This window comes from Rhineura floridana, chromosome 7, assembly GCF_030035675.1.
Source record: "Rhineura floridana isolate rRhiFlo1 chromosome 7, rRhiFlo1.hap2, whole genome shotgun sequence".
NCBI lineage: Eukaryota > Metazoa > Chordata > Lepidosauria > Squamata > Rhineuridae > Rhineura > Rhineura floridana.
Window position 1 is genome coordinate 1,252,912 of NC_084486.1, and position 26,770 is coordinate 1,279,681.

The 26,770-nt window shown below is 43.4% G+C and overlaps 1 protein-coding gene across 2 annotated transcripts in view; it reads left to right on the top strand.

Annotated features, from left to right (window-relative positions):
* LOC133388648 (transmembrane protein 150A-like) overlaps positions 1 to 26,770 on the top strand; it is a 53,112-nt gene that overhangs the window by 2,234 nt on the left and 24,108 nt on the right. For both annotated transcript variants that reach the window (XM_061634647.1, XM_061634648.1), the window contains exons 2-4: positions 14,269 to 14,316; positions 22,727 to 22,798; positions 26,512 to 26,579. In XM_061634647.1, coding sequence (XP_061490631.1) covers positions 14,269 to 14,316; positions 22,727 to 22,798; positions 26,512 to 26,579 — 188 coding nt within the window. The remainder of the gene's footprint in view (positions 1 to 14,268; positions 14,317 to 22,726; positions 22,799 to 26,511; positions 26,580 to 26,770) is intronic.

Below are 26,770 nucleotides of genomic sequence, written 5' to 3' on the forward strand. Positions count from 1 at the left end.
GGGATGGCTTTGGCATTATCAGGGGAAGGGCTGTGTGTTACTTTGGATTGCTTTTGCAGACTAAAGCTGACCCTTTGGACTGGCTCTTTTCTGGATTAGATGACATGCCACATCTTTTCTATCTCTGACTCTTTACTGCAGCTCATCACAGTCTCCTTAAATATGTGGAGGGGGCAACTTATTCCAGTGGGTGTCCTTCAAACTGGCTCTTTAAAAAAACTAACAAAAACTGCTAGTTGCAGGTAATTTGTGGATGCAACCTTATTTTCAAAGGTGGTGACTCCTCTTCTCCAATCCCTGTGTTTCCTTAAGAAAGGCCTGCTGCTCCCCCACCCACACTTCCCTTCTGTTGATCATTAGCTGTTGTTTATTATCTGCCAACCCATGTGACAGCACTTGTATCTAAGCCAGTTTGCATTAATTTTGAGAACAGTGTTTCATGAGCTACTGCCTCAAAAGCTCGTAGGCAACCAACAGGAATTACTATGCTGGCAGAACACAGCTGGCAGCCAAATTCTTCAGAATTCACACACAGTCATGTACAAAGCTTGGATATGGTTTCTACCTCAGCGAGTCTGCAAAATGGAAGTAGTGAGAACTTCCTAAGGTGGTACAGTAGGGCCCCGCTTATACGGCAGATTCCGTTCCGGACCCCCGCCTTAAAGCGGAAATCGCCGTAAGGCGGAACCCCATAGACTTTAATGGGACACATCGCGTGAAAATGACGCCAAAATGCCACAAAAAGCAGGAAAATTGGCTTTTAAAGAGGGGAGGAAAGCTGCCACCTTAGCGGAACACCGGGAAGCCGAGTGCTGGGAAGCAGGGCCCTACCATAGCTGGAGAAATTCCCACAGGTCTGGAGATCAGTAGGTGGCCTCTGTTAAGTTACTGTCAGCTGAAGCTTCTTCACAGGGATGCTGAAAATACTGTTCTGGGCTCCTCAAAGAAATGCAAACGAGACAAGCTGAAGCAGAGTGGCTTTGGTGTAGATCTGCTGCATCCAGAAGAAGCAGATGATTATGATCTAGATTTGTAGACTACTCTTTTATCATTTACAGTGATCCTAGGGCGGTTTCCAGAATTTCGCAAAATAAACAGCTGTTACAAAAATATACAAGCCCAAGCCCCAGGTTTGGTTTTGGGATTGGTTATGTGGTCCATGTCTCTGTGGGTTGGTCTGCTCATGTTGGGGCTATTATGACAGGTTAGGACAGTCTTCTGCTGTTTGAAGAGAACATCTGTCTTCTAGAGCTGGCAATGGCCTCTTCCGGGATTGTATAGTTTATATTGAATTCTAGCTAAACACAGGAGGAGCTCTGTTTTCTCCCAAGCTTAGACTGCTGCTGTAGTACCCATCCAGCTTTGTTCATCTTTTTACCCCACTGGGATAGGTATTGCCAGTTTGGAAATGCTTGCAAATCCTTTTGACTTGTGCTTTTGAGAGTTTGTATTATTGAGCTTGGGTGGAGACAGTATCACTGAGGTTGCTTCCAGGAGACTGGTTTACTGACTGTCCTGATTTGTTTAGGGGAGATTAGACAACATTGTCTATTTATTGAGAATTCATTTTGCTTTGTTTGCAGCTAGGTTAGTGTTGCATCAAGTAAATGTTATCCCACATGTTCCACTGTATTTTCCTGTCACTTTCCTTTTTTTTTTTTTGCAAAAAATCCAGTCTTTTGGGGAAGTAGGTTTGCTGCACAAGACCTACAAATCAACGATGACTGTACAACCAGAATTTGTCAGTATGTGTTTAAATCCCATCTGAAATAGCAACAATCTGATAGTGCCCAGAGTGTGCTGTGAGTGAAAGCTGGAGATATGGAAATCAAATACAGCAAACTCCTCTGATTTACTCTCTGTGATCAGTGTTTCCAGTTGGTTGTGTTGCGCTGTGTGTAGTTGTGTTGCTTAATTTCGTTTAAAAGCAGCACCACAGCAGCAGAGAGTAACAGCAGATGTTGAAATGTGAGTGTGCTAGCGTGTGTGTGCATTTGCCTAGCCCTGCATCAGCATCACTGAGACTGGAGACTTAGTAAAATAAGAAAAGCTACTTTATTTAGAGAAATTCATAGTAGATAGAAAAGGCATACCTAGTTCTAACTAACTAGCTAAGTTGGAGGCATAACTCCCAGGTGTAGGAGTCAGCCCCATGCTTGGAGGGAGAGCAGAGACAAAGGGATGTCTCCTCTCTCACAGACAGCCAGAGAAGAAAGGAATGGAAAGGGCGGAAGGAGGAGGGGCAGGTAAGCTTCCCTAAAGGCATCACAGTCTAGCGACAGAAGGAAGTCAGTCAGAGCATCACAGGTAAAAGGTAAACAAGCCTATTCATCTGGAGGACCCTAGCTCTATCTTCCTTCTGGAGCACAAACAAAAGAACAAAACAGGAGTTGCTCTTGCCCCACTTCCAACAGGTTGGACAACTCTTGTATCCTGTACCAGGTCCTAGGAACCACTGAGGATGAAGAGATGTTAAGAGCATAGGAAGAGCTCTGCTGGATTTTTAACTATGGAAGGTCTTTATACTCCTAGGAGCATAATTTAAACCTTTTGATTATATAGCCTACATTGCCTTTTTCAAAACAGGAATTTGATATTTGGGAGGGGGGATTGTGTAGTTAATAGATTTCTGTTTGGTATGTTTCTGTACACATACAAGGACACAGAGCAAGATCATTTACTTGAAAACTAAGGGGAGGTTCAAAGAAACATGAAATTAGTTCCATGAGCCCAAGCATGGGGGTTAGACTTGGTTTTCTCAAACTGCAACTTCTTTTCCATGTTGCATGATGAATTGCATCCCTCTCCCCACACACACTCTAAATCTGTTTCAGTGATTCTCCCAACTATCCAGAGCAGATTTACAGGGTACAGAGGGAGAAGGGAGGGGGGAGTTCACTGCACAGCTAAAACTCCTTGCACAAGCGGAACTGTTTAGTTGGATACTGTGCAAGAATTATAAACACGTAATGATTTTTATGGCAAATGATGAATATTTGCAACTATCAGCCAAAGCACATGGGTATTTTCTTCCCATCTCATGGAGGAGAGCTATTCTGCTCAGTAGTGCTTTCTTTCTTCTGGTTCCAATAAGTGTATAGACTTAAAGAAAGAGCTTGTAGTACAATATTTTAATTTTTTAATTGGCACACTCAGTTTCAAAAGTAATTCAGCATGTAACATGAGAAAAGGGGTTTCAGTTTGAGAAAACCACGTCTAAGCCCCCTCTCTTGGGCTCATGGAACTAGTTTCCTGGTTGTGGGGGACTGTAGATGAATCCATAGCCTTGTGAAAAAGCAAGGAGCCCTATGGGAACCTTGGATATGAACACCCAGCAACTGCGCATACATGCACAGACACAGACAGATACACCTGGGAGACTGGGGTCCCAGAGCCAACTGGAGGAATCAATTACATCATTTAGTTAATTGCCAGTCTCCCACATGATTCAGATGCATCTTGTTGTCTAGCCTACTTCATGTATCCAACTACTAGTCCTCCTTGTTAAATTGCTCTGCTGACTGTGTCTACTGCTTATTATATCAGGAGGTCTTGCTGTCTACCTCAGTCATAAATAATAAAAATGTGGCTGGTATCCTACCTAGAGGGAATGATACTGCATGTGGCTGAGCGTGGTATGAGCACTCACTGCAGACTTTTTGCTTGCTGAAGTTGTCCCCAGAGAAGGCTGCAATTTAAAAATCAAATCAAATCTGTGAATTTTACAGTGTCAGCAAAGCCAATCTGACTTGTACCATTGTATCAAAGTTTTAGTGCCAGTTATATTGTCTTCCTGTCTTTGCCAGAAGGTGAAGGGTGTGCATGTGGAGCTAAAAGCAAGCCACATTTATAACATGGGCTGGTGGTTTGAGGGTTAGGAGCAACCCACAATTTAAGATGGCCCAGCTCTTGCCTCTTACGACCTTTCGGTACTAAATAAACACATGAAAGCTTTTCACAGAGCTATAGCATCATAGACTGTTACTGCCATTTATTTGTTTATTTATAAATAATTTAAATTTAAATACATAAGGTCCTGCAACAGAATGCTGCAGGATATCTTTAGCATGTGTGCGGTCACTTCCAAGCAACCTGTTGACTGAGCATCCTGATTTGTATGGACAAAGGTGACAGGGAGGTTATACACGCTCAGCTGTTTATTAAATGTTCATTCTGATTAAGTTATGGGGATTAAGTTATGATATGCCAAGCCATCATTATTCTACACTTGCTAGTACATTTTCCTATAACCTTTCTTACTGTACAGGCGGAAGGTGATGGGTGGTGGTGGAAGCAGGCTTATTGCATAAGCGCAGTACCTGCTCACCTGCAGTATTCAGGGTGCACTATGCTGCAGGGCTGACACAAGTTGGTTTCTCCCAACCACAGCCTTTCCCAACCTGCAGTAATAACATTGGTTAATCTTTAAGGTGCCATAACACTCTCTGTTGGTTTTCCTGCAACAGACTAACATGGCTACCCCCTGGTAATTCTTTGTGCCTCTGCTCTGTGTTACCCTGTTCTAGCCACTCCCACCAAGTTGTCAAGGAGTTGTTGTGGGGTTGCTGGGACTGGGGTGTCCCCCTTAGGGTTTTCCTCTCATGCAGATTTGTTTCTACTTGTGCATATCTCAGGGTTACCCTGAGTCTGCCAATGCTGTATTCTTGTGCTTGGGTGGTGTGGTTTGGACTACCTAAGCAGGAGCATGAGATTCAGCATTTGTATTTAGCAGGAGCGGAGAACCTCAGGGCTGGGAGCCAAATGCAGCCTTCCAAGCTGCTCTGGCTAAATAGTGGAATTCTCCCCAGGCCAAACCCCTCTCCTCAGGCTCCACCTCTCACTGGCTGTGCTTGTACCTTTTGCCTGGTTGAAATGTGGTTTTGAATTCTGATGTCTTTTGTTTGCCTGGATGGAGAAATGGGTATGACTGGCTGTGGCTGTGTACAAATCTCTGACATTTGGCTTGGCTAGAATATACATTGTGATAAGGACAACTTCTGCTCACTTACGCCTCTGCCCCGCTCACCACTGGCATGTGGCCTCTGGAAGGTTGCCCAGAAGGGAATGTGGCCCTTGGGTTGAAAAAGGCTTCCCACCCCCACCTTAACTATAATTACAGGTGTGAAGGCAATATGTGGGGAGGGGAAACCTTTCTCTTCAATCCCCCCCATGACTGGAACACAGATTCTGCTCCCCCCCCCAACTAGGGGCCATAGGAAAAAAGTTCCCATTGTCACCAGTGAACTGCCCCCCACCCCTGCTCCATTATGTTTGGAAATCAAGCACAGACTCTTAAGATGCTGGGGGGGGTATCAAATGTGGTAAGCACATAAAAAAGGTCATATAGAAAAGCCTTTATAAATTATTCCCATCTCTGGTATATAGATGAAATCATTTTTGCCCTATCTTTCAACAAACGTCTCAGGGTAACTTACTAAAACTAAGGAAGCAATACCGTAAAAAGATACATATTGATATAGGACAAGGGAGTAAGGTTTGGATGATGTCCATGGGGATCCTCCAAGCCTGTATCTAGAAAGTTGGGATCTGTAGTAGGGAAATCTGCTGAACTGGTTGTGCCAGTTTCTTTGTTAAGTTGATGGTCCTCTGAAGTATCCAATTTAGCATGTCTAACGACTTGGTCAAGAGGAGATGTGTTGCCATAGGAACAAGTGGCAGATGATGCTCTTCAAAGAAGGGTAGTCCCCCACCCCACCCATCCTGGGGCCAAGAGGTAGTCTGCATATGTTTTAGTCTGAGGGTAGAGACACACTGTTGTGCTGGTTCCAGTGCATCTCCATCTCTCTCTTCTGAAAATGTGGGCATACAGCGTTAGTCAAAAGCCTTTCCTTTTTACTCTAAAACCTGTTCGAATCAGCTTGAGTGCATTTTTTTTTAAATTCAGCTTCAGGTAAAATTAAAGTGATTGGTAGATCAACCCATTGCCCTTCCAGGTGTAACCAATGGAAATGCTTTGCTGAAGGCTAGGGATGGAAAGAACTGTCAATTTTGGTTCTCTCCGTTTCTAATTTTTCCACTCTTAAATTTGGTTCTCCACATTTCTGCAGCAATTTCCTTTAAAAAAACAAGAATTCTCATGAAAATTCTCCACCATTTCAATGCAAGTTTCTCCATTAAACACATTTTTGTAGTCAGTTTTGACAAAGGTGCACATTTTTGCAAGCCATGTCTCATCATGTAATGCATTTTTGTATGTTGTTTTCACTCATATATTCATTTTTATACACTCTTTCCCCAAATATATGCATTTTTGTAAACATTGTTGCATTGGCAAACTGCATTGCAAAATTCAGATAAGTGCGAATTTGAAAGATGGCTGTTTCAATTCTCATATTGTTTCGGAAAGTGTGAATTTGATAGATTTGGTGAACTGAATCGAAATTCTCGCCCATCCCTACTATAGGCTCAAGCAGAGACAGTGATTGGCCCAACATTTTGCTGTGGGTGATCCTGAAGGACCTGAAGTCAGCAGTGGGGAAGGGAGGTTTGTCCAGCCAAGGGCAGAGTCACTTCAAAGTGCAGCCAGAAAAACCATTCTTGAAGCTTTTGAAGTGACTAGTGGGCCCACAGCATGACATGAAACTGGGAGCTGGAAAGGCAAAGAAAAGCTCGCTCTCTGAGCTGAATCCAATGCCACGGAAGTCTCTCACTGCTCGGAGATCGGGTGCGCACAACAGTATTGTATTTGGGCTATGCTATGCTATGCTGTGCTATCCTAGTGCTAGAAAGTGCTTGAAGGTGATCTGGTTCAAGAGTCCCTCAGTGCAGTGTCCTGTCTCTCCTGCACCACAAGAAGTGAAGTAGCAATCAGTGAAAAATTGTGGCCTATGTTGCAGATTGTGTCGTCTCCTTGTATGAATATTGTCACCAGGCAGTGTGAAAAGCTGCTGCTGGCCACTCTGGGTGCTCCTGGAATGAGCTTACTTCTCCCTGATCCACTGTTCCCGTTGCATTTGCTCATGGGTAGTAAACGACCTGCTGCTACACATACTATTCTATTGTAATTTTTGTCAGATAGTAATACCCCAAAGATTGAACCTTTGCTTCAAAACAAAGTTTCTGCTAGTCTCTTGCTTTTTCCACCATGCTAAAATTTAGACTCTTCTTTTATTGATTAGAGTTGACAGAGGCAGAAAATGATGGTCATGCATGGAGGCTAAAGCAAATCAAGTGCATCCAAATATACATCCAAACCAGGACTTGCTGCCGTTTTTTTACTCCTACAGCTCAAACCTGGCTTTACTCCCCATTCTTGCAATACATTTCATGGATTTACCAGCCAACAAATAGATCACTTATCCAGTAGTCTCTCTTGCCTTCATCTCTATTATTATTCAGCCACACTGCTGGCTTTTGAAAATAATTACTTTAAGCACTGCCTGCTGGGGATGTATAAATCTGTCAGTTTTGATTTCTCTGTTTCACATTTTTCCAGTCTTTGTTTAGTTGACCACATTTCTGCATCAGTTTGTGATTTTACTTTTAAAAGTTTTTTCAAAAACATGTGAATTAATATTTCCTGTTAGATAATATAAGACAACACACTCTTAGAAATTTGTGAGTGGATTTGAGGGACATTCCTAAATGTTCTGAGGGCTTTAAAACCAATTAACAATAAAATGGAAATGATAGTGATGTGCCTGCTTTAGCAGTGGTGAGCTGTACATGGATTGCCTTTTTGCACTCTATCTTGCTTATGCTGACACAGGGGTGGGAAAATGTGGCCCTCCAAGCCTTTCTGTCTGGCCCCTGGGACTCTCCCGAGGCCACACCCCTCCCTAGGCACACCCTCTTTCCCCAAGCTACACCTCCCACTGGCCTTGCTTCACCCACCTTGTGTGTTTCTTCTGCCTGGCTGGAATGCGTCTGTGATCTCTGCTAATGCTTCTTGCTTGCCTGGAAGGAAGATAGAAAAGGGAGTGTGAGTGTGTGCAGAAACTACCCTACTGTACAAAGGTGACATTTATATTCATTGCTCTGCCCATTTTTGCCTCTGTTCCCTCCCACTACTGGCATGTGGCCCCTGGAAGGTTGCCTAGAAGGGAATGTGGCCCTGGGGCTGTAGACAGTTCCTTGCCCCTGTGCTAAAAGGTTTATACCCAGGGGGTGGGAAAGCATATTGAGCACTTATGGCTGGAGTGCATGCTGAACTAGGGTTGCCAGGTCAGAAGCATCCCAAACCCTGAGATTTCAGGGGCGGGCCCTAGTGATGTCATTAAGCATGATACATTAAGCATCAACCACAGTTGCTTGGAACATATCACTCAAACAAAATGTTTCTCTGATTGGAAATTAAGATAGAAATCTTAGCTAACAGATGGAGCCTGGGTAGGGAACATTTAATCTAGTCAACTTGCTTCTGGCAAGAAGGATTTAAGTGCCCTCAGGCCAGTCCAGTCACCAGAAGGCCATTGTAGGAAGAAAGGAGCCTAGTGTTGTGGAGATGTTAGATGGGAGCACTCAGGAGTAAAGAGGTGTTGGGTCCAAATCTAAGCGCCCCCCCTTTCTCCTGAAGGGGCGAGCTAATGCACCCCTCCGCCCTGGACGGGAGTGCAAGCTTGGCAATGTAATTTACTTGTCTCAGTGGTTCAGCCAGATACCAAACATAAACAGAAAGCAGACACACAATACTGCTTGATCAAGAAGGGTCTCTAAAATGTACAGACAGCAGTCTGACAGGGAAGAGAGCATGGTTTAGTAATTGAAGCATCATTATATAGGTTTCATAAGCAAAACAAGATATAATGTTACTAAAATCATAACAAGAAGGGAATACATTATTACATAAATAAAGCAAGCACATCTTCTTATCCTTGTTACATTTCTCATAATTCTTAAGAAGCGAGGAATTGATAAAGAATTTATACACTTGTCAATCTAAGAAAACTTAATTTGAGATAAGAACTGAGGAAGGCGAGGAAGAGAGTTAGATTGACACCAGTAAAATATAAAGATAGGGCTAGTATGCCTGTGAAAGTTATCCACTAAGCAATATGATGTAAATCTATGGATACAATTCTAGCAAAGTATTTTGGGAACACTTCTTCCTTTGTGATGAGTTTGCTACAATGCACAGGATGTGTAAAGTGAAGCAAGGCAAGAGAAATGGCAACAAACCAGAGGGGATACACTTTATCTCATTTCCAAGATGCTACAGCCTGAGAGGCGCCTGTGTGTGTTATCTCTCACGAGAGACGAAACGAAACTTAGAGGCTTCCGTTCCCCACCCTCTCGTAGTTCCATCATTCATTGCGGCCCTAGCTCTGACTACAATTTAGCATCTCTGAACAACTCTTGGGGCCTAGAAATAAAATATTTCCTAACAGAGGGATGCCTCTGAAGGCTGCAATTCTAAACACATTTACTAAGGGACTAAGCCCCATAGAACACAATAGGACTTGCTTCTGAGTAGATATAGTTTGGATTGGGCTGTGTAAGGCTTGACTAGGGATCCTCTGCAAAGATATCCATATCCAAGAAGGGTTGGCAACTCCCTGCCTGGAATGTCTTTTCCCTACCTTTTAACATAGCTGATCCAAAAGTCTTTACAGATTTCACCTTTCATTTCAGAAAGAGGTCTGAGAAATGAGTAAGAGTAAGAAGATTCTCTACCCTTTTCTGTCTGTCCTGTGGACGGCTATAAACTCACTTTGACAGCCAACCCAATTCCAGTGAGTAATAATTGACAGAGAGAAAACACACATGGCTTGGTCTACCTTCACAGGCAGCAGCTTGGGAACAACAATTGCAGCCACACTTCCCAGTATGTGAATTCTCTTTTGCCACTATTGGGCAAGAAAGAAACCGTCATGCAACCAACAAGGTGCATCATCAATGGGTTTAAAGGGATTGAACTGAGCACTTGGAACCACTGTTGTTTCTGTGGAGGTAAGGGAGTGAGGTTAAAGGTAAATGAAATGCAAAAAGAAAAAGAAAAGACGATGAATTCCTAAAATGCAATACCATACCAACCACAACAAGATTCCTATGCGTAGTACAGAAAACTCAGCATCCCACAACCAAGTCAGGATTCCTAACCAAAAAACAAAACTAAAAAAAAATCCTGGCAGCCAGTCAGCCAAGGTTACAGAAATCCCTGTGCAGCACAACCTGATCTCGGGGCTGCAGTTAGTGCAGAATGCTATTGCACAATTACTGACATAAGTGGGACCAGGCAGCACATAATACGTCTCCTCTGAAACCTGCCCTGGTTGCTGATTTGCTACCAGGCAAGCCTACCCAGGCATGTAAAAGCTATTGTGTTTTTTTATCTATCGTTATCAACTTATTGCTGATTTTATTTTATTATTCATTATTATTTATTATTTTGAATATTTTTAAATATCTTTCTTTAACTGTTTTTGCGAATAATTTTATTGTTTTAATTCCTTCTGTAAATTTTGGAGTCGCTTTCCACTATGAGGAACAAAGGAATCTGCCTTATACTGACTCAGGCCATTTGGTACCATCTAGCTCAGTACCGATGACATAAACTAGCATTGGCTCTCCAGGATTCCAGGCAATAGTCTTTTCCAGAAATTGAATTTTGGACGTTTGCATGCAAAGCATATGCCCTACCACTGAGCTATAGCCCTTCCCATGTTTAAAAAAGTATCTTTTTAAATTGTTCTTTTCAGTTCATTAATGAATGCACAGCATACCTAGGGCAGATCCACACAATTCATTTAAAGCACATTCAACACACACTTGAAGCACATGAATCCGACCACAGAATCATGGGAACTGTAGTTTGTTAAGGGTGGTGGGAACTATAACTGTGAGGGGGAAACTACACTTCCCAGGATTCTTTAAGGGAAGTCATGTGCTTTAAATGCGAGTTGGATGTGCTTTAAATGTATTATGTGGATCTACTTAATAAACTTAGCCAGCTTGTAAATCCTTTTAATTAATTTTTTTAAATGGAAATGAGCTATAAAGTTTACTAGGTGACCATGGGCTACTCGCCGTCTCTCAGTCTAATCTGCCCCTCAGAATGAAAACAACAGAGGGGAACCATGACAACCCCAAGGAGGAAGGGCACACTTAAAATGAAGAGGAAATAATCATGTATTTATTTATTTATTTATTATTTGATTTATATGTCCCCAGCAGGGACAACCATAGTGTGAAATCAGATACTTGTCTGGACATAGTATGAAGAAATATTTATATAAGCATGACTGTCAAAGATGTTTATTATTTACACAACCTGTAAAGGTATTTATAGTGCAATCCTATCCATGTTTACTCAGAAGCAAGTCTCAACGTATTATATGGGGCTTACTCAAACAGGCGTGCACTTCACTCACCCAACCCAAAATTCAGAATGGCTGTTTTGCCACTTTTATACTTGTTTTTATGATTACTGGATTTTAAAGGGGTTTATTTCTTATTGTGAGCTGCCTTGGTTTCCCGTCGGCAACCCTACCTCACAGGGTTGTTGGAAAGACTCCATATACACACATACACATACACTGGAGATGTAAAAAATACATTCACCCCATATAATAGTTTATTATATATATTATATATTATATAATAGTTTATTGTCAAAACCAATCGATCATTGCAGAACATTAAAGAAAAATCAGTATTAGTTTCCTACATAATAAGAGTGATACCTAAGTGCTGCCTAACTGCTTTAAAAATAGGATTGAAGGGGGAGAGAAAGATATACTACACAAACACAATTCTTTGCTATGTTCACTCAAAAGTCCCATTAATTTACAGCACAGTCCTAACCATGTCTACTCAAAAGTAAGTCCTATTGAATTCAATGGGATTTACTCCGGGTATGTGGGATTAGCATTGCAGCTTTACTCCCAGAAAAGAAAGTATTGGATTAAAGTGTCATATTGGGAAGGTTTTCAAAACACTGCCCTCTTCAACAGCCCAGGGAAATTTAAACTTGTTCGACTCTTGTACACAAAAGTGAAAAAGCTATAGACTTACTCAGTTTATGAGATTTTCAGATAAGCAGGAAAAAAACACCATTTTCTGGCCTTGCAATAAAATCTAACTACTGTCAGGAAGTCAATAAATCACAACCCTGACTTCACTTATTGGTTACAAACCTGAAAGGGCGGGGTTAGAGCAGCCAGCTATGAGCTCATTAAGCAGAAGTTGCGGGGAGGGGGACGGCTGACGTTTTGGTGTATATCTCATGAACCAGACCACCTAGAAACTTATTTTTTAAAAAAAGTTGAAAGCTGAGAGTCTGGAGATTAAGGTGACTCACCCGGAGACCCTGAGAGGACCCCCAAAAGCTGGAGTCTCCGGGCAAAAACCAGAGACCTGGCAACCCTGTGCTGGACTCTTTCATGACACAAACACTACCAAGTACTGTAAATAGTAATTGGGTTGGGTTGGGGGCGGGAGTTAGTTGAAATGGAGAGCCGGCCCTACCAACAGCCAGAGTGAGATGACTGCCTTGGGTACCAGATGTTATGTGGCAACACTGTTCCTCCCAAGCTGAGCTATTCCCTTCTGTTGGAGGAGAGAGCCCTATGTACCACAAGCCTGCCCTGCATCCTTAAAACTAGCCTGTTGCCCCAGGTGTGGTAAAGGATGCTATCCCATTGCCAGTGTTGAAATAAGTGGGCTTCTCTAAGTGGAATTTGGGGGGAGGAAGGGGACCATGTTGTCCTTTGCCTCAGGCAGCAGAATGTTTTGGGCCAACTCTATCCACATGCAGTTGGATTGGGCTGGGTTTATTATGCTGCCATATCCACACATCTTCAGATCTTAGTTCCCTCCTTTCTATGGAGAATTTCATTTATAACTTTGCTTAGATTCATTTTACAAAGAGCTGTGTAGTTGCTGCTGCTGAGAATGCAGCTGCATGGAGGTAACTGTGTGACAGGCTGTTTGTATGAAGCAGCTTCCCATGCAGTTTAGTAGTTGAAACTATTGTGGAAAAACAATGGTGTAGCTGAAATTGCCAGATATGCACTGGCAAAGGAAAACGTTTCATCTGATGCCGTGGTGATGTCAGGTGATTGATAGGTGGCTGTGTCAAAATAGCCCGGGGCAATTACGGGACCTAAAAGTCTAGCCTGAAAAGTGGAAGAGTATTTGCTTCCTGCTGTTATGCCATCCAGTGGAAATTGTGCTACATTTTGTATGTATAGAACAGAACCTTGCTGCACCTGATGGCTGTGATTTCAATCAGCAGTGTGTCACCAGCTTGTTCCGAGTTTGCCCCAGTAAAAGGGATAGGATTTGAGGAGAATAAGAGATTTTCTGAGAGTCAGTAAATGGTCAGTAAATGTATGACAGTCCCAAATCCTTATGCAGCACTGCCCCCTCTACATCAGCTCCGTCATTCTGGGCAGGACACAGAGGGTGCTTCCAGACTATTTTCGGGTGGGATTCAATCTCATACCAGCAAATTCAGGCTGCACAATTAAAGTTGATTTGGAGTTCTTGTGCAACAAACCTGCTAACCCAAAAGATAAGGCTTTTTGTGATAAGGAAAGTGATGGGAAAGTGCACCAGGAAGTGTGAGATAACACTTGCTTTGGCATGTCATCTAACTTCCTTCAAACAAATCAGGATGAATGCTCAATAAACAGGCCATCTGGAAGTGTCATTACAATAGCAGCCTGAGAATGGGAGGCACCATTTCATCAGGGTAACAATCTGGTTTGTAAAAGCTGATGATTAACTGTAAGAAGCATTAGTGATGCTAAAAGAACATGGTTCCTAAAGAGGGGAAGAGTGAGTGTCACAGAAAAATTGAAAGTGGTCTGGAATGAGCAATAGGGAAAAGGGGGTTAAGGGAGTATGAATTTTTAATCTGAAATGTGCATAGCACTTTTAATATGTACAGCATCTTGCAGTCTAGTTTTTCTTAACTGTTCGGTAGGTAACTATTCCCACTTAAACAGGTCTTGGGATCTAATGGGATTTGATTGTCTACAGAAGAAGGTTTTGTATGTGAGCTCAATGGAAGTTTAAAGAGAGCAGTTTGTAGTGTATGGTCCAATGTGACTCACATTCTGCTTTGCCTCAAACTCTACCTATGGGCAGCTGAGAGTAGGAGAATTGACTTGCCGGAAGCTATGCATTGAATCTGTGGCTGAGGGAGCAGGAATTTGAACAAGGTCTCCCAGCTTTAGTCCTAACATCTTCTTTACTGTACATGCTTAATGGGGGTGGCTCCTATGATGCAGAGAATTGGGAAGCAGCTATTGGGTGTTTGAGGAGGCCAAAACATAATCTCCTTTGTCTTTTTATTTCCTACAGGTATGCCATGGCACTGTCCAATAATCACATCTGTCCAGTCCACAATTGGTAAGAGGTTTCTTTTTCTGCACAGTGGCTTTTGTTGGTGGCTGTGCCTGGGGGGGGGGTTGTCCTGGGTGGTGAATGGGCTATTTCCCATGTCTTTCCTCAGTTGCTTGTATTCTGCTTCTAGCCTGCACTAGGGGGAAAAACTTGATGTGGCATTTAAAATACAAGGTAGGGTAGTTTGTTGGTTGACTCTGTGCTTGTATAGTTTTCTAACCCAGAATTTGCCACCCAGATGAAACAGGACTTTTAAGTTGAGACATTATCCCAGTCTACGTCTATGTTGGAATTGCTGTTTAATATGTTTTTTAAAAATGTTTTTAAATATGTTTTGTTTTAATATATTTTAAAGTCTGTTTCTCTGATTTTTTATAGTGTTTTTAGTGCTTTTGTTTGCTGCCTCTGGCTCCTACTGGAAGGGCAGGATATAAATCTAATAATAGATAATAAGTTGCTGTCTAGCTAAGAACTCGAACCAAAAAAGCCTGTAGGTGTGAAGGTTTACAATTCTACCAATGACAGCATGGTTCATGTAGCCTGCCATTTATAGTACAGAGTCTTTTCCTCCCTCGCCCCAAATTATAGTTTTTTAAACTAAATTTTAAATGTACAATTTTTTTTTAAATGTAAATTGGTGTTTTTTTAAAAGGAAGTTGGTAGCCTTCAGGCTTGTGAAGAAAAATGTGTAGGGTTGTACCCTGTTCTCACCATACTCGAGGAAGCAAGAGACTTCCCAGTCAGGACAGGAACATCTGTCCCTTTCAGGCCTCTCAGTTTCTCATTTTTCCAGCCTTAAATTCAGTTCTCCGCATTTTTGCAGCAATTTGTGATTTTTTTAAAATCCTCTTGAAAATTCTCCAGCATTTCAGTGTGAATTTCTCCTCGTAAACACATTTTGTAGGCAGTTTGCAAGCCATTTCTCATCATATAATGCATTTTTGCATTTTATTTTCACAGATGTTTTAATTTCTTATGCATACTTTCCCCTAATATATGCATTTTTGTAAATATTGTTTGGTTGGTGAACTGCATCACAACTTTCAAAGGATGTCCTTGTTTCAGTTCTCATATTGTGTTGGAAATTGCAAATTTGATAGATTCAGCTTGAAATGCAAACTGAATCGAAATTCTCACCGATCCCTACTTCCCAGCAACTACACCAATATGGTCAACTCCAAGGCAGTATCCAGGGACAGTCCAAAGTCAGAGTCCAAACAAGCAGAGTCCACAACAAAGGGTCCAGCAAGAAGCAAGTTCACAGCAGTCCAAAGGTCAGGGCCCAAGCAGGGTCCATTCAGCCTCGATGTCAGAGGCCAAACTTACTCTAGGTGCAGATGGCCCTTCCTCAGCCTTGTCGCTGGTTCCTGGCTTCTCACTTCCAGATGGAACTCGACATAGGACTGGGTCTAAGGTTGGAGTCTCCTGACCTTCCTCTGATGAGGACTCCTCCAACTGGGACCTGACAGAGTACCAGATAATTTTAGCTTCAGCAGTGAAGAACCTCTGACCTGTGGGCCTGGTAAGGCCAAGCGGGGTCCTAGCTTGGATTATGAAGCTGTTTTGGTCAAGCCACGTCCATCTGCACTATACCTGGCATCATCATTATTATTGTTACATTTATACCCCGCCTTTCTTTTCTCCATAAAAACCCAAGGCAGCTTACATATGGTTCCCAGGCGGTCTCCCATTCAGACACTGACCAGACCTGACCCTGCTTGTCTTCAGCAGGGTGCTGGCCTCATGTGTCTTCAGACCATGATGCCAGGTGTAGGGCAGGTAAAGATGCGGCTCCTTGCCAAAGGTGGGGTTTGCATGTATTGGCAGTCAGCTGATCAGCAGTGCCTGCAAAACCCTGTGCCTTTTCCTGAGTGGCTTGATTTCAAACCATGCAGGCAAAGGAAAATGCTTCAATTGATGTCAGGGTGATGTCAGGTGATTGACAGGTAGATGATCCTGCTCACCTGTCAGAATGACCCAAGAGGGTCGGGCAACCTAAGCACCCAGCTTTTAATCCATAAAGACTCTCAATCCTAGAGGCGGTAGTGGATGGAGTCCTTTCTCTCCCTAGGAACGGCAACTTCTGTATCATCTCTGTTCTCAGCAGGACATGGCAGGAGCAGGAAAAAAAAAAGCTTTCACAGTGAATAGATCAAATAGTAAATAAGAGAAGCAACATAGACTGTCCATAAAGCATGGTGTAAAAAAAAATATTTTGAACCTCCCTCTTTGTCATGGTTTTTCACTTTAATACAAACCTCCCACCCCATTCAAATATGTCTTGCATGTTACAATGCTTGTAGAGCACATTTTAATGCCTATAATGCGAGACTCCATTTATTATACAAAAGGAACACCTTTTTATGATCAAAAATGAATATAAAAATATTCTTACACTTTCCAAACTTCCTCTTAGACGTGTATCAGCAGTCAATGGACGATTTAGGTGCAGGGGTGGAGACAAGAACAGGGAGCATCTACCTGTACATGTGATACTCAGTTGTGAGGAATGTTTCCTTAAGGTTATTTTTTAACCCAAAGTAACTGCAAAAAGCCGTAGACTGGATCAGAAGTTCATGTAGAGGGGATGGTGTGTGTATCTCTCTCCCTGTGGCTGTTTTTCTTATCAAAATCACACCCTCTGTGCTGCTTTTTGCCCCACAAGGGAAAAGTACATGTGCCCTACAACTCTTGATATCCTGCAGCCTTAAAGGTCCGTACTTATAGCAGAGGTTGTGCAGAGGATCTCCTTTGTTTTTTACGAGGCTCCCAAGAAACCAGAAAAACATACAGTTAACATTTTTACAGGCTGGTGCTTCTGAGCACATTCTGAGCCTAGAAATTTGTTTTCGGTACCAAACGTGAACTGAGGTCACTGTCTTTTCACATAAAAGTCCACCCTTGGTTAACTTTCTTCATTTCAGCAGCCTAATTTAGGTGGGAACAATATTTTTTTTCGTTACCATTGTTAAACAATTTGGAATAAGAAAACCCTTGCTGATCTAGCGATTTAACAGCAAATTCCAATCTACCGTGAGCCTGCCCCTTAGAGAATCAAGTTGTAGGGGACCACTTGCAGAGATGTGTAGAGCCAGTGCAATAAAGTGGTTAGAGTGTCAGACTAGAATGTTGGGAGACCAGGGTTCAAATCCCTGCTTGGCCATGAAGCTTATCTTGGGCCAGTCACTGTCTCTCAGCCTAACCTACCTCACAGGGTTGTTGTGAGGATAAAATCAGAAGGGGGAGACCATGTTTGTACGCCACCTTGAGCTCTTCGGAGGAAAGGTGGGATATAAATGTAATAATAAAGAATGGGTAGAACTGGTTTCTAGGGGCTGTAGTTGGGTAGGGGTGATTTCAGTGGGGCCAACAATGGCATGTGTAAAATAGGACTGAGTGAGTGGCTTCTTCTGCATTCTATCATTATAAAGCATGTACATTCTTAAAATGTACATTTATAAAATGACAATTTGCACCATCAGTAGAAAATTTGCCATGGGAAATCTACTTTTCAGCTAGAGGAGAGTTGGCTTCTCTGGAGAATTCTCATTTTGCCCCTGTAGTTTTTAAGATGTCAAAAAGCTCCAATGGGAAATATCAGCAATGCTATCTGTGCTACATTTTGTAATCCTAGTGATATGTTAATTTTAGTTCTAGGAAGGTGGTGACCCTACCCCAAGCTTTGGAGCATTCATCTAGCCTTATTAAGTAGTATTATTTAAACAGAGAGGGCTAAATACTAACTCTGTTGAGCTACTTCAGCTGCAGTAAGGGCCAAAGTGGGCATATGCTTAAAACGTCAAGACAGTTATATATCTTGTTTTTCTTTAATTCATGGATGGGGACCCTCAGGCCGGGGGCCAAATGGAGCCCTCCAGCCCTCTCTACCTGACCCTTCAGACTCTCTCACCAAGCCACAGCCCTGACTGGCCTTACTTCGCATCTTCCTTAGCTGTTTTTGCCTGGCTGGAATGTCTTCTTGAACTCTGATCATTACTCTTGTTCTCCTAGATAGAGACTAGAGAGGGTTGTGTGTGTAGAAACTGGCTCTGCCCACTTTTGCCTATGGCCCCACCCATCTCTGGCACGTGCCCCCCTGGAAGGCTGCCCAGAAGAGAGAGTGGCCCTTGTGGGGAAAAAGCCTCCCTCATCTTAACTAATTACAGGTGTGGGGCAGCCCATTTCTCACTGTGAAGGAAGTGTGTGGGAAACCTTATCTCTTTACCCCCCCACCATGACTGGAATAGAGATTCCCCCCTGCCATACACCTAGGTGCCTTAGGAAAAAACATTCCCATTGGCACCAAGGGATTCCTGCCTCCCAATATATTATGTTTGGAAGTTGGGCACTTCTGTTTCTTAAGAGGCTGGTGGGGGCCTTCAAATGTCATAGGCATTTAAAAAAAAAGTTATACAAAAAAGCTGTTAAAATTATTTATGAGACAGTATAAGGCTTATGTTAGCTCCTGTTTGAGTTGAATTCTGAACACAGTTTTCACAATGCTCAGCACAAGTCTCCCTGCAATTTTTCAGCTTAGTCAGGGATGCAAATTATTCCAGTGAAGTTACAGGGTGTGCTGGGAGATGAGTCTGAGAGATAGCAGAATTAGGTTCTTGGAAACTGTTCATCACCAAACATTTCAGCCAAGAAAAGGACTATATTTAGTTTGATTCTGCTTTTCCAGCTGGGAAATATCTGACTAAAAATGGGAAATGAATTGTGGACACACATGGAAAAGAACCCCTCAAGTTTTCTCAACTGCTTCTGTTGCATAAACAGAAAAATTATAATATTGAACTGAGCCAAGAATTCTGTGGTTTGGGAGAGTACAGAGAGGGAGAGAAGGGGAAGGAGGTTGCCTCTGTTTGTTTTCTTGCCTTTAAATAAGTCCAGGGTGTAAACAAAAGAGAGCTCAGGAAGGAGGTGAAGAGACACCAAATGTCAACTGTCTGGATTGTGGGGGGGACATGAAGGTGAGGCGAGTGCTTGCCACCTTTAACCCATATATTTCTGAGCTAGTTCAAATTAAAATGTTCCCAGCAGCACCTATGTCTTGCTAGACCTCTGTTAGTCTAGGACCTGAGAGACCAAGGTTCAAATCCTTAAGTGTCCATGAGGCTCACTGGGTGACCCTGGGCCAGTCAGTGCCTCTCAACCTAACCTACCTCACAGGGTTGTTGTGAGCATAAAATGGGGAGGGAGAAAACTTTACCCACCACCTTGGGCTCCCTGGAGGAAATAAGTTGATACTGAGCCAAGTGCTTTTAACTTGTACTAATTCTAGGCCATACGTACAGAGTCACTTGTGTAGGTTAGGTGCTGCCTGTCACCACAAATTGCTCTGCTTCGGCGGATCAAGGGCTGTAATTGCAAGTGTGTGGATGCGGTGAACACCTATGTTCATTAACTTTGCGTAATTCTGGCCTATAAAGAATGTGGATTGTTCTCGCCGGCCTGTCCATTGCCCCAGGGAAATTGTGGGAGGCAAGGCCACAGTTTTAGGTGGCCAACTCAGGAGGAGAAAGAGATTAGGAGCCTGGAGAGAGGGAAGCCCACTCCTGCCCACAGGACTCTGGTTTCTGAGCTTTTGGTTGATGCTTGCTAAAGGTACCCTTAAAAGCTTAGAACTGGATAATGAGGAGATTAAGTGAGAGGTGAGATTCTCAGGATGCCAGGCCTAGCAGATTTTAACAGGTGGACATACGAAATAAGTTTTTTTGGATGTAGCATTTTGCAAGGTAAAAGCAAGAATAGCTGAGCCAGTGCTGAAGGTTTTGGTAAGTCACCATCATCATGGGGAGCTTGGGAAGAGTTTTCTCAAGCAACCTCTGAATGTGGAGTTGGGCAGTGCAGACAGCTATTGCCAGCTCTTTTCCTGGATAGTAAAAGGTAGCAAGAAAGGTGATGATTAAGCAGGCAAACTAAATGTGGCACCTGCCCAGCTGCTGGTGTATTCCTTGGTGTGCTCTAAACTTAAGGCAGTGGCTTCTGGACTCTGGTCCTCTTCCTGAATTTGCAGGGGGTTCCAGCTGCTGAAGGCTGTCAGCGGCTGAGTGAGATTTACAGGCACAGACCTTGCTGCCTTGTATATGCTTGTGTCTCAGTCAGTAGTAGTGCTGTGCTGAAAATTTATTTTCTACCCTCCCCATTCTCTATCAGTTAGTGAGAAAAGAAGTTGCATTCAAAAATTATCAAAGGGGAGAAAAACCTTTGGTGAAATTCTCATGTATGGGGTGTAGTTCTGGTAGTCCCTGACTTTGGAGGTGGCCAAGGGGGGTTGTAAGAGTGTTTTGCTTCCATTTACAGATCATCTCTCCAGTGTATTCTGCAGTGAATGCCCGCGCTTCCTGAAAACCCCATTATGTCCTTGGCTGGCCTTTTCTGGAAGCAAGGGAGGCTGTATATTGTTCTCCTGACAGATGTTCATTGTTATTTCTTCTGAGTGAAGTCTTTTTCACTTTTAAAGAAATCAGTATGGAAAGATTTTTTTAAAAAAAGGAAAAATTGAGAACTTTCCTTAAAAACAACAGTGAGTGTGGTTTCTTCTCAGGTGCTTGGTAGCCAGCTTCCCACCCACCCCTTCCCATGTGTCAGTTGAAAACCAAGGGAAGATATCATGGAGTAACTCCTCCCACGGGCCTTTTTCAATTGGGAGACTGCAGAGTACTGAATAAAAGTTTAATGGAAAGAGGGGGGGAAACCACCCACCACCCTTGGCCACCTCGCAACAAGAAGGTAACCTCAATCCTGCACCCATCAGAATAACAGAAGAAATTCTAAAGCATCCTGTGAATGAGGCAGACAAAGAGAAGCCTCTTTTGTGGGGGAGAAAACTTTGAAGCAATTGGAGGACCGGTTTCAGCAAAGCACTAGTAAGTTCTCTCTCTCTCCCTCCCCTCCCTGTTTCCTCCTTAGGCCAAGATCATCATGTAACTTCTGGGAATGGTTGCATCCTCTGGCCAATCCTGTGCATGAGTCACGACTATTGGGGAAAACCTCTGCTCTTCTCTGGCTACCCAGAAGCAGTTCTGCTGGTGGCTCAGTTCCATTCTCTAGATCCAGCCTGTGCAGGGAGGTTGCATTAGGTGTCTTTACAAGAGGAGCTCCCCCCCCCTTGCTTCTGAGCCATAGGTCTGATAAAGTATCTGAGGAACGAGCGGCAGCTTTTTTGCTTGCGTGTTTCTTTTGTTTTAGAGCTTCTGGGTGTAGTGGTGCTAAATCAGCCCACCATGTTTGGGATTATTTGTTTGTTTATGCGATTTGTTAGTTGGTTAACACAGGGCAGTCTCTAGGTGGCTTACAACTGACTTTTTAAACTTTTTAAATTCCATCAAATGCCCTGATGAAGAAGAATGTCTTAATGTGGTGTTGAAAAGATATCAGTGTCAGCACCAAGCAGGCCTCACTCAGGAGAGCATTCCATAGGTGGGGGGGGCACAACAAAAAGGCCTTCTTCCTTGTTGCCACCCTCTGAGCCTCGATCAGGGGACACTCAGACAAGGTCCTCGGTCATTGCGTATCCTTGGGAGTTCTACTGAGCTGTTCCTCCCGTGCTGTCACTCAGTCACAGTGCTGTAGCTGTGCTATGGAGGAAGGGCACTGCAATACACCTGTCCATCAAGGGAGGCCCATCAGTGTCTCACGCAGAGAAATCTAGCACCACTCTTTTCCAGCCCTGCAGGGTGCAAGATACTCATATTCCTTAGAACAGCAGCCTGTGCACATGTGACCTGGTTAGGAATGGGCTTCCGTTTCAGGCAGTAAAAGGCCTCCCTTGATCAGTAATGGCCAGGTATTTATTGCATACAGTGCAGCTGGCAGAGTGACAACACCTTCACTTCTCTAGTCTAAACTAAATCATAGCAACAACCTGATTTTTGTGTATTGAAGCTTCCTCAGAATGTGGCTTTGTGGCTAATGCTGTTGATCTTCTTTTCAATTCTATTGCTGTAGATTTGGAAAACGCTGCTCTTTACAGACATTCTTCACAGGACTAGAAATCTGTTGTTGTTTTTAAACAACAAAACAAAAAGTTGGGATTCTTAGGATGATGAGAATACTACACTTGCCCAGCAGTTGTGTGGTGCTGCAGAATGCCTGTCCTTGGGTCTATATACCCTCTCGGTAGGGGAGGCTGCTTCCTGGTTCTTCTTCCTGGTCTCTGTACAGTTCCATATCTGGGAATTCCTGCTCCTGTCAATCTTTTTTGCTGATACCCAGAATTAGATGCCAAGTGATGCGTAGGAGGTTTGGGCCATTTCCTTGTACCTAGACAGGATGGCATTATTCTGAATTGACCCGTACTCATTCATCCGTTATTCCTCTTTGGAAAATTAGATTTTTAACATTGTTTGCATTGTTTAGAGTTGCAAAGCTTCATGTAATGGATTCCTCTTCACTAGACTCTCTTTCACAGGATTTATAATCAATCTTGTGAACTGGATAGCCCTATTTTCTGCTGTACACTGGATCACATCCCACTTGTCAGGTAAGGAATGCTGCTTCTTGCTCCCTGGGGTAGGTTGGTGGGTGATGCCTGGAATTCAAAAGCAGCCTGTAGGACAGGGATGGGAAATCTCAGGCCCAGAGACCAAACATGACCCTCCAGGCGTACCTAGCTTGCCTTTGGGACTCTCTCTAGGCCACACCTTCTCTCTAGGCCGCACCCCTTACTAGCCCTGCTCCATGCCCTCCTCAAGTATTTTCACCTGATTCGGATGTGTCTGTAACCTGTACTAATGCCTCTTGCTTGCATGATCAACTGATGGTTGGGACTTGCATAGGTACGTGTGCAGTGCTGTCCCAACAATCAGCAGATCATCGGTGCGAGCAAAAACAGGTCACATGGCCTCATTTTGCTGTCACATGATTGACAGGTAAACAACCCTGCTCACCTGTCAAACCTGGCCTGCAGGATTGGGTTCAGGAGATAAGAATCTGATCCCATTTGTCATCCCTGGTCTAACTGATCCTATGTTAGGCAAACATAGCAAAATTTACTCTTATAGTCAGGGCTGGTGCCAGGCATGACTGGGCCCTTGGGCACCAGCCTGCCCTGGGCACATGGCTCCTACCTGTTCCATGTACCTCTCTCCTGTCTTCTGTTGCTGTGCACACTGTATGTGCAGGGCTGCCATCAGCCAAGGTGGTGGTGGAGGCGTCTCTAAGGGGCTGATGCCCCCGCCACCATCTTGGTTGATGGCATGCATGCATAGTACACTACGTGCGCGCACATGCTTGCCATCAACCAAGATGGCGGTAGGGGCATTAGCCCCTTAAAGAAGCCTCCACCGCCATCTTGGTTGATGGTAGTCCTGTGCACACAGCAACAGAAAACAGAGAGGTAGGTGGAGTGAGTGAACGGGCGGGTGGCCTGGAAGCTCTGTCCCTGCGATCTGTGGCAGGGACCCTGCCATGGATCACGGCAGGGGACTGTCACTCTCCCACCCTAATGAGGGGCCCTTCAGGAGCCCCTCTGGGCCAAAGGGGCCCTCTGCCAGGGCCTGACCTGGCCACCCTTGCTTATAGTCACCTCTGATATTAGTAGCCTCTGGAGTTGGTTGCAGGAGGAGGGACAATGAGGGTCAAAGGAACATTGGCAAATTTCCTTTTTTAAGTATTCTTGACTGAGGTAGCCTCTGATTGACAGATGTCTCTGAGCAGCCACTTCGAGGGTCTATACATTGCCAGAAAGGTGCTGTTAGCCCTAACTTCTAAAAAAAAGGTGTTGCCACAGCATTAGTTATTGCTGGGGTGGCACAGCTTTCCAAAGGGACTACAATCTATCCTTAGCTTTTGTATTAGAGGGGGAGGCAATAGGGTGGGAGAGGAGTAGCGCTCCCCTTCCACGATCCGTGGCAGGGCAACTGCCGTGGATCGCAGGGAAGGATCTTGCAAGCTGCCTGCGCGTTTGCTGGCTCCACCTACCTGTCTTTCATGGTTTTTGCGACTGTGCGCGCATGGGTACCATTAGCCAAGATGGCGGCTGAGGTTTCCCTAAGGTGCTGATGCCCTGCCACCATCTTGGTTGGTGGCAAGGGTGCAATGCGTGTAGCACCATGCATGCCATCAACCAAGATGGCGGCGGAGGCTTCAGCCCCTTAGGGAAACCTCGGCTGCCATCTTGGTTAATGGCAGCCCTGCCTGCGCAGCGCGTGCAGCCGCAAAAGTCAGGAGAGACTGGTAGGTGGGGCATGCGTGTGTGAATGTGTGTGTGCGTGTGCCGGGGCCCAGGGCAGGCTGGTGCCCAAGGGCCCCGGCATGCCTGGCCCTGCTCAGGAAGTTTATTTAGAATAATTCTCCATCTTGTTATTCACTGAAAAGAATGCAGTTGCCAATATCAGAAGGTGGTTTTAATTTTCCAGATATTAGCTTATAGCATGAGGCATATTTGTTAGTATGTACCAATGATTGGCAAGTTTCTCCTTCTAAGAGTATCCTAGCTTGGATAATTTTAGAGAAGGTGTATTTGAACAGCTCTCTTAGGATGGCTAGTGTTGGGGTCTATGTATATTAAAAAGAAAGTAATAACACCACCTACAGTTTTAGCAACTAGAGACATGGTGTAAAGTGGCCTGTCAGTTACAATTTGGCCCATGTGCCCACACTAAATTAACTTTATACGGTAATCCAGATTTGAAGACAGACAGACTTTTTTGTGGAAAAAATGGGTCGAATGTGGGATATATACATTAGATCATCTGATAGGCTCAGATAGAGAACTTTTGTCATTTCCTACTTTACAGCTTAAATATCAATTACCGAGGACTGAAGAATGGCAGTATCTTCAATTACAACATTGGCTATTTATGGCCCATCTCCTATGAGTGCTTCAGCATCTCCTAAATTGTTGGAGAGAATTATTGGATCATTACAGAAAGCTAAACCCAGAACAGCTGTTTATAAATGTTTAATGGAACTTTGTAAGGTAGAGGTTCAGGAACTCAGAGGGAATGAGAATGTATTATATTGCCCAAGCAATGGAAAATTGCTTTAGAATGTTTCCTTAGATCTGAAATTGAGATTGATTCAGCAAAGAATAATATTTTGAATATATTGGACTCTACAATGCTTGTGTAGGAAGGCACTATCCAGTACAGATGGATGTTGGAGGTATAATGCTGAGAATTCCTTGTTGAGGCGCATGATGTGGGCTGGTCCAGTGATATATTCTTTCTGGTCTGAAGTCCGTATTAAATTTGTACTGGTCCTTGATATTTGCAGCTGTTCATGCACTTTTAAATTATATTCCTGTAGTATGGGGGTTAACAGTAGGACAATAGTAGATTTTGCAAGCCCTTATGGTTACTAAGAGACTTATACTTTGAGGCTAGAAAAATAAACACCCACCATCTATTATATAATGGACCGAGGACCTCACCACCCTGGCTACACTGGAACAAATTTTTATAAAGATGTCAATTTTGAATGGATACCTATTTGGACATCTGGAGGGCTTATATTAATTTCTATGCTTCCCTTAAGGTACATATACTGATGGTTATTGTATCCATAATGTAAACTGATGGTGGTTTATTGTTGTTATTAGTTGTAGTAGTATGAAAAAGGGTTCTTAATTTGCCCCAGTGGGTGAGAGGGCGCTGACCAAATAAGACCTGAGAGGATACAATCCATTTGGAAATATTTATTTTACGTACATCAGCAGAAGACCAGTGAATGCATTTAAGTTTATAAAAGATGTAAGCATAATATCAAAGAGAAATTAACAGCATGTTGTACATAATTGAATCTTGGGGAAAGGAAATATAAAGTGACTCATACATGCAAAGATTACAGTATGCAGGATTAAGATTCACTACAATTTAAACATTGCTGGATCCTACATTGGCCCACCTAAGCTCCACCAGACCACTTGTTAAATTTTACTACGTATTCCCATCTGTTCTAACTATGAAACCTTTTAGTGTAAGAGGAGTGCTTATCTGCCAACCCGGATATAGGCTCCTGTGATCTTAGATGCATGTTACTAGACTTCAGTCTGATGTCCAGGATACAGGATCCAGAAAAATCCGAACAGAGAACTAGCCCAGGGAAACTTTGTTTTCATGCTGCAGTGGGGATTAAGGCCTCATGTAATGCAGTATTTGCCTAGGGTGCCAAAACTCCCAGGGTTGAACAACTTTTCTGGTCTTATGATGCTACAAGATACATGTTCTGGTCTTCTCAATGTTCTTCCTGCAGCAAGTGTGGCACCTTTCCCCCAGAGAGCTGCTTCTTCAGTCTGATCTGCAGCCTGGGCTCATTCATGGGTGAGTCTTTGCCCCCAAGCAAAGGTTTGGATTTGGTTGGTTGGTTTGTAAGAAAAAAAGTATTAGAAAAGAAAATATGGAAAAATGATAGAGATGCTGAAATAGGGAAATTTGATTCAGTGCTGTGAGGGAGGAACAAGCTACACATGCCAGCCTAGTACTTCTGTGCCCTCAATGCTGAAGCTGTTTGT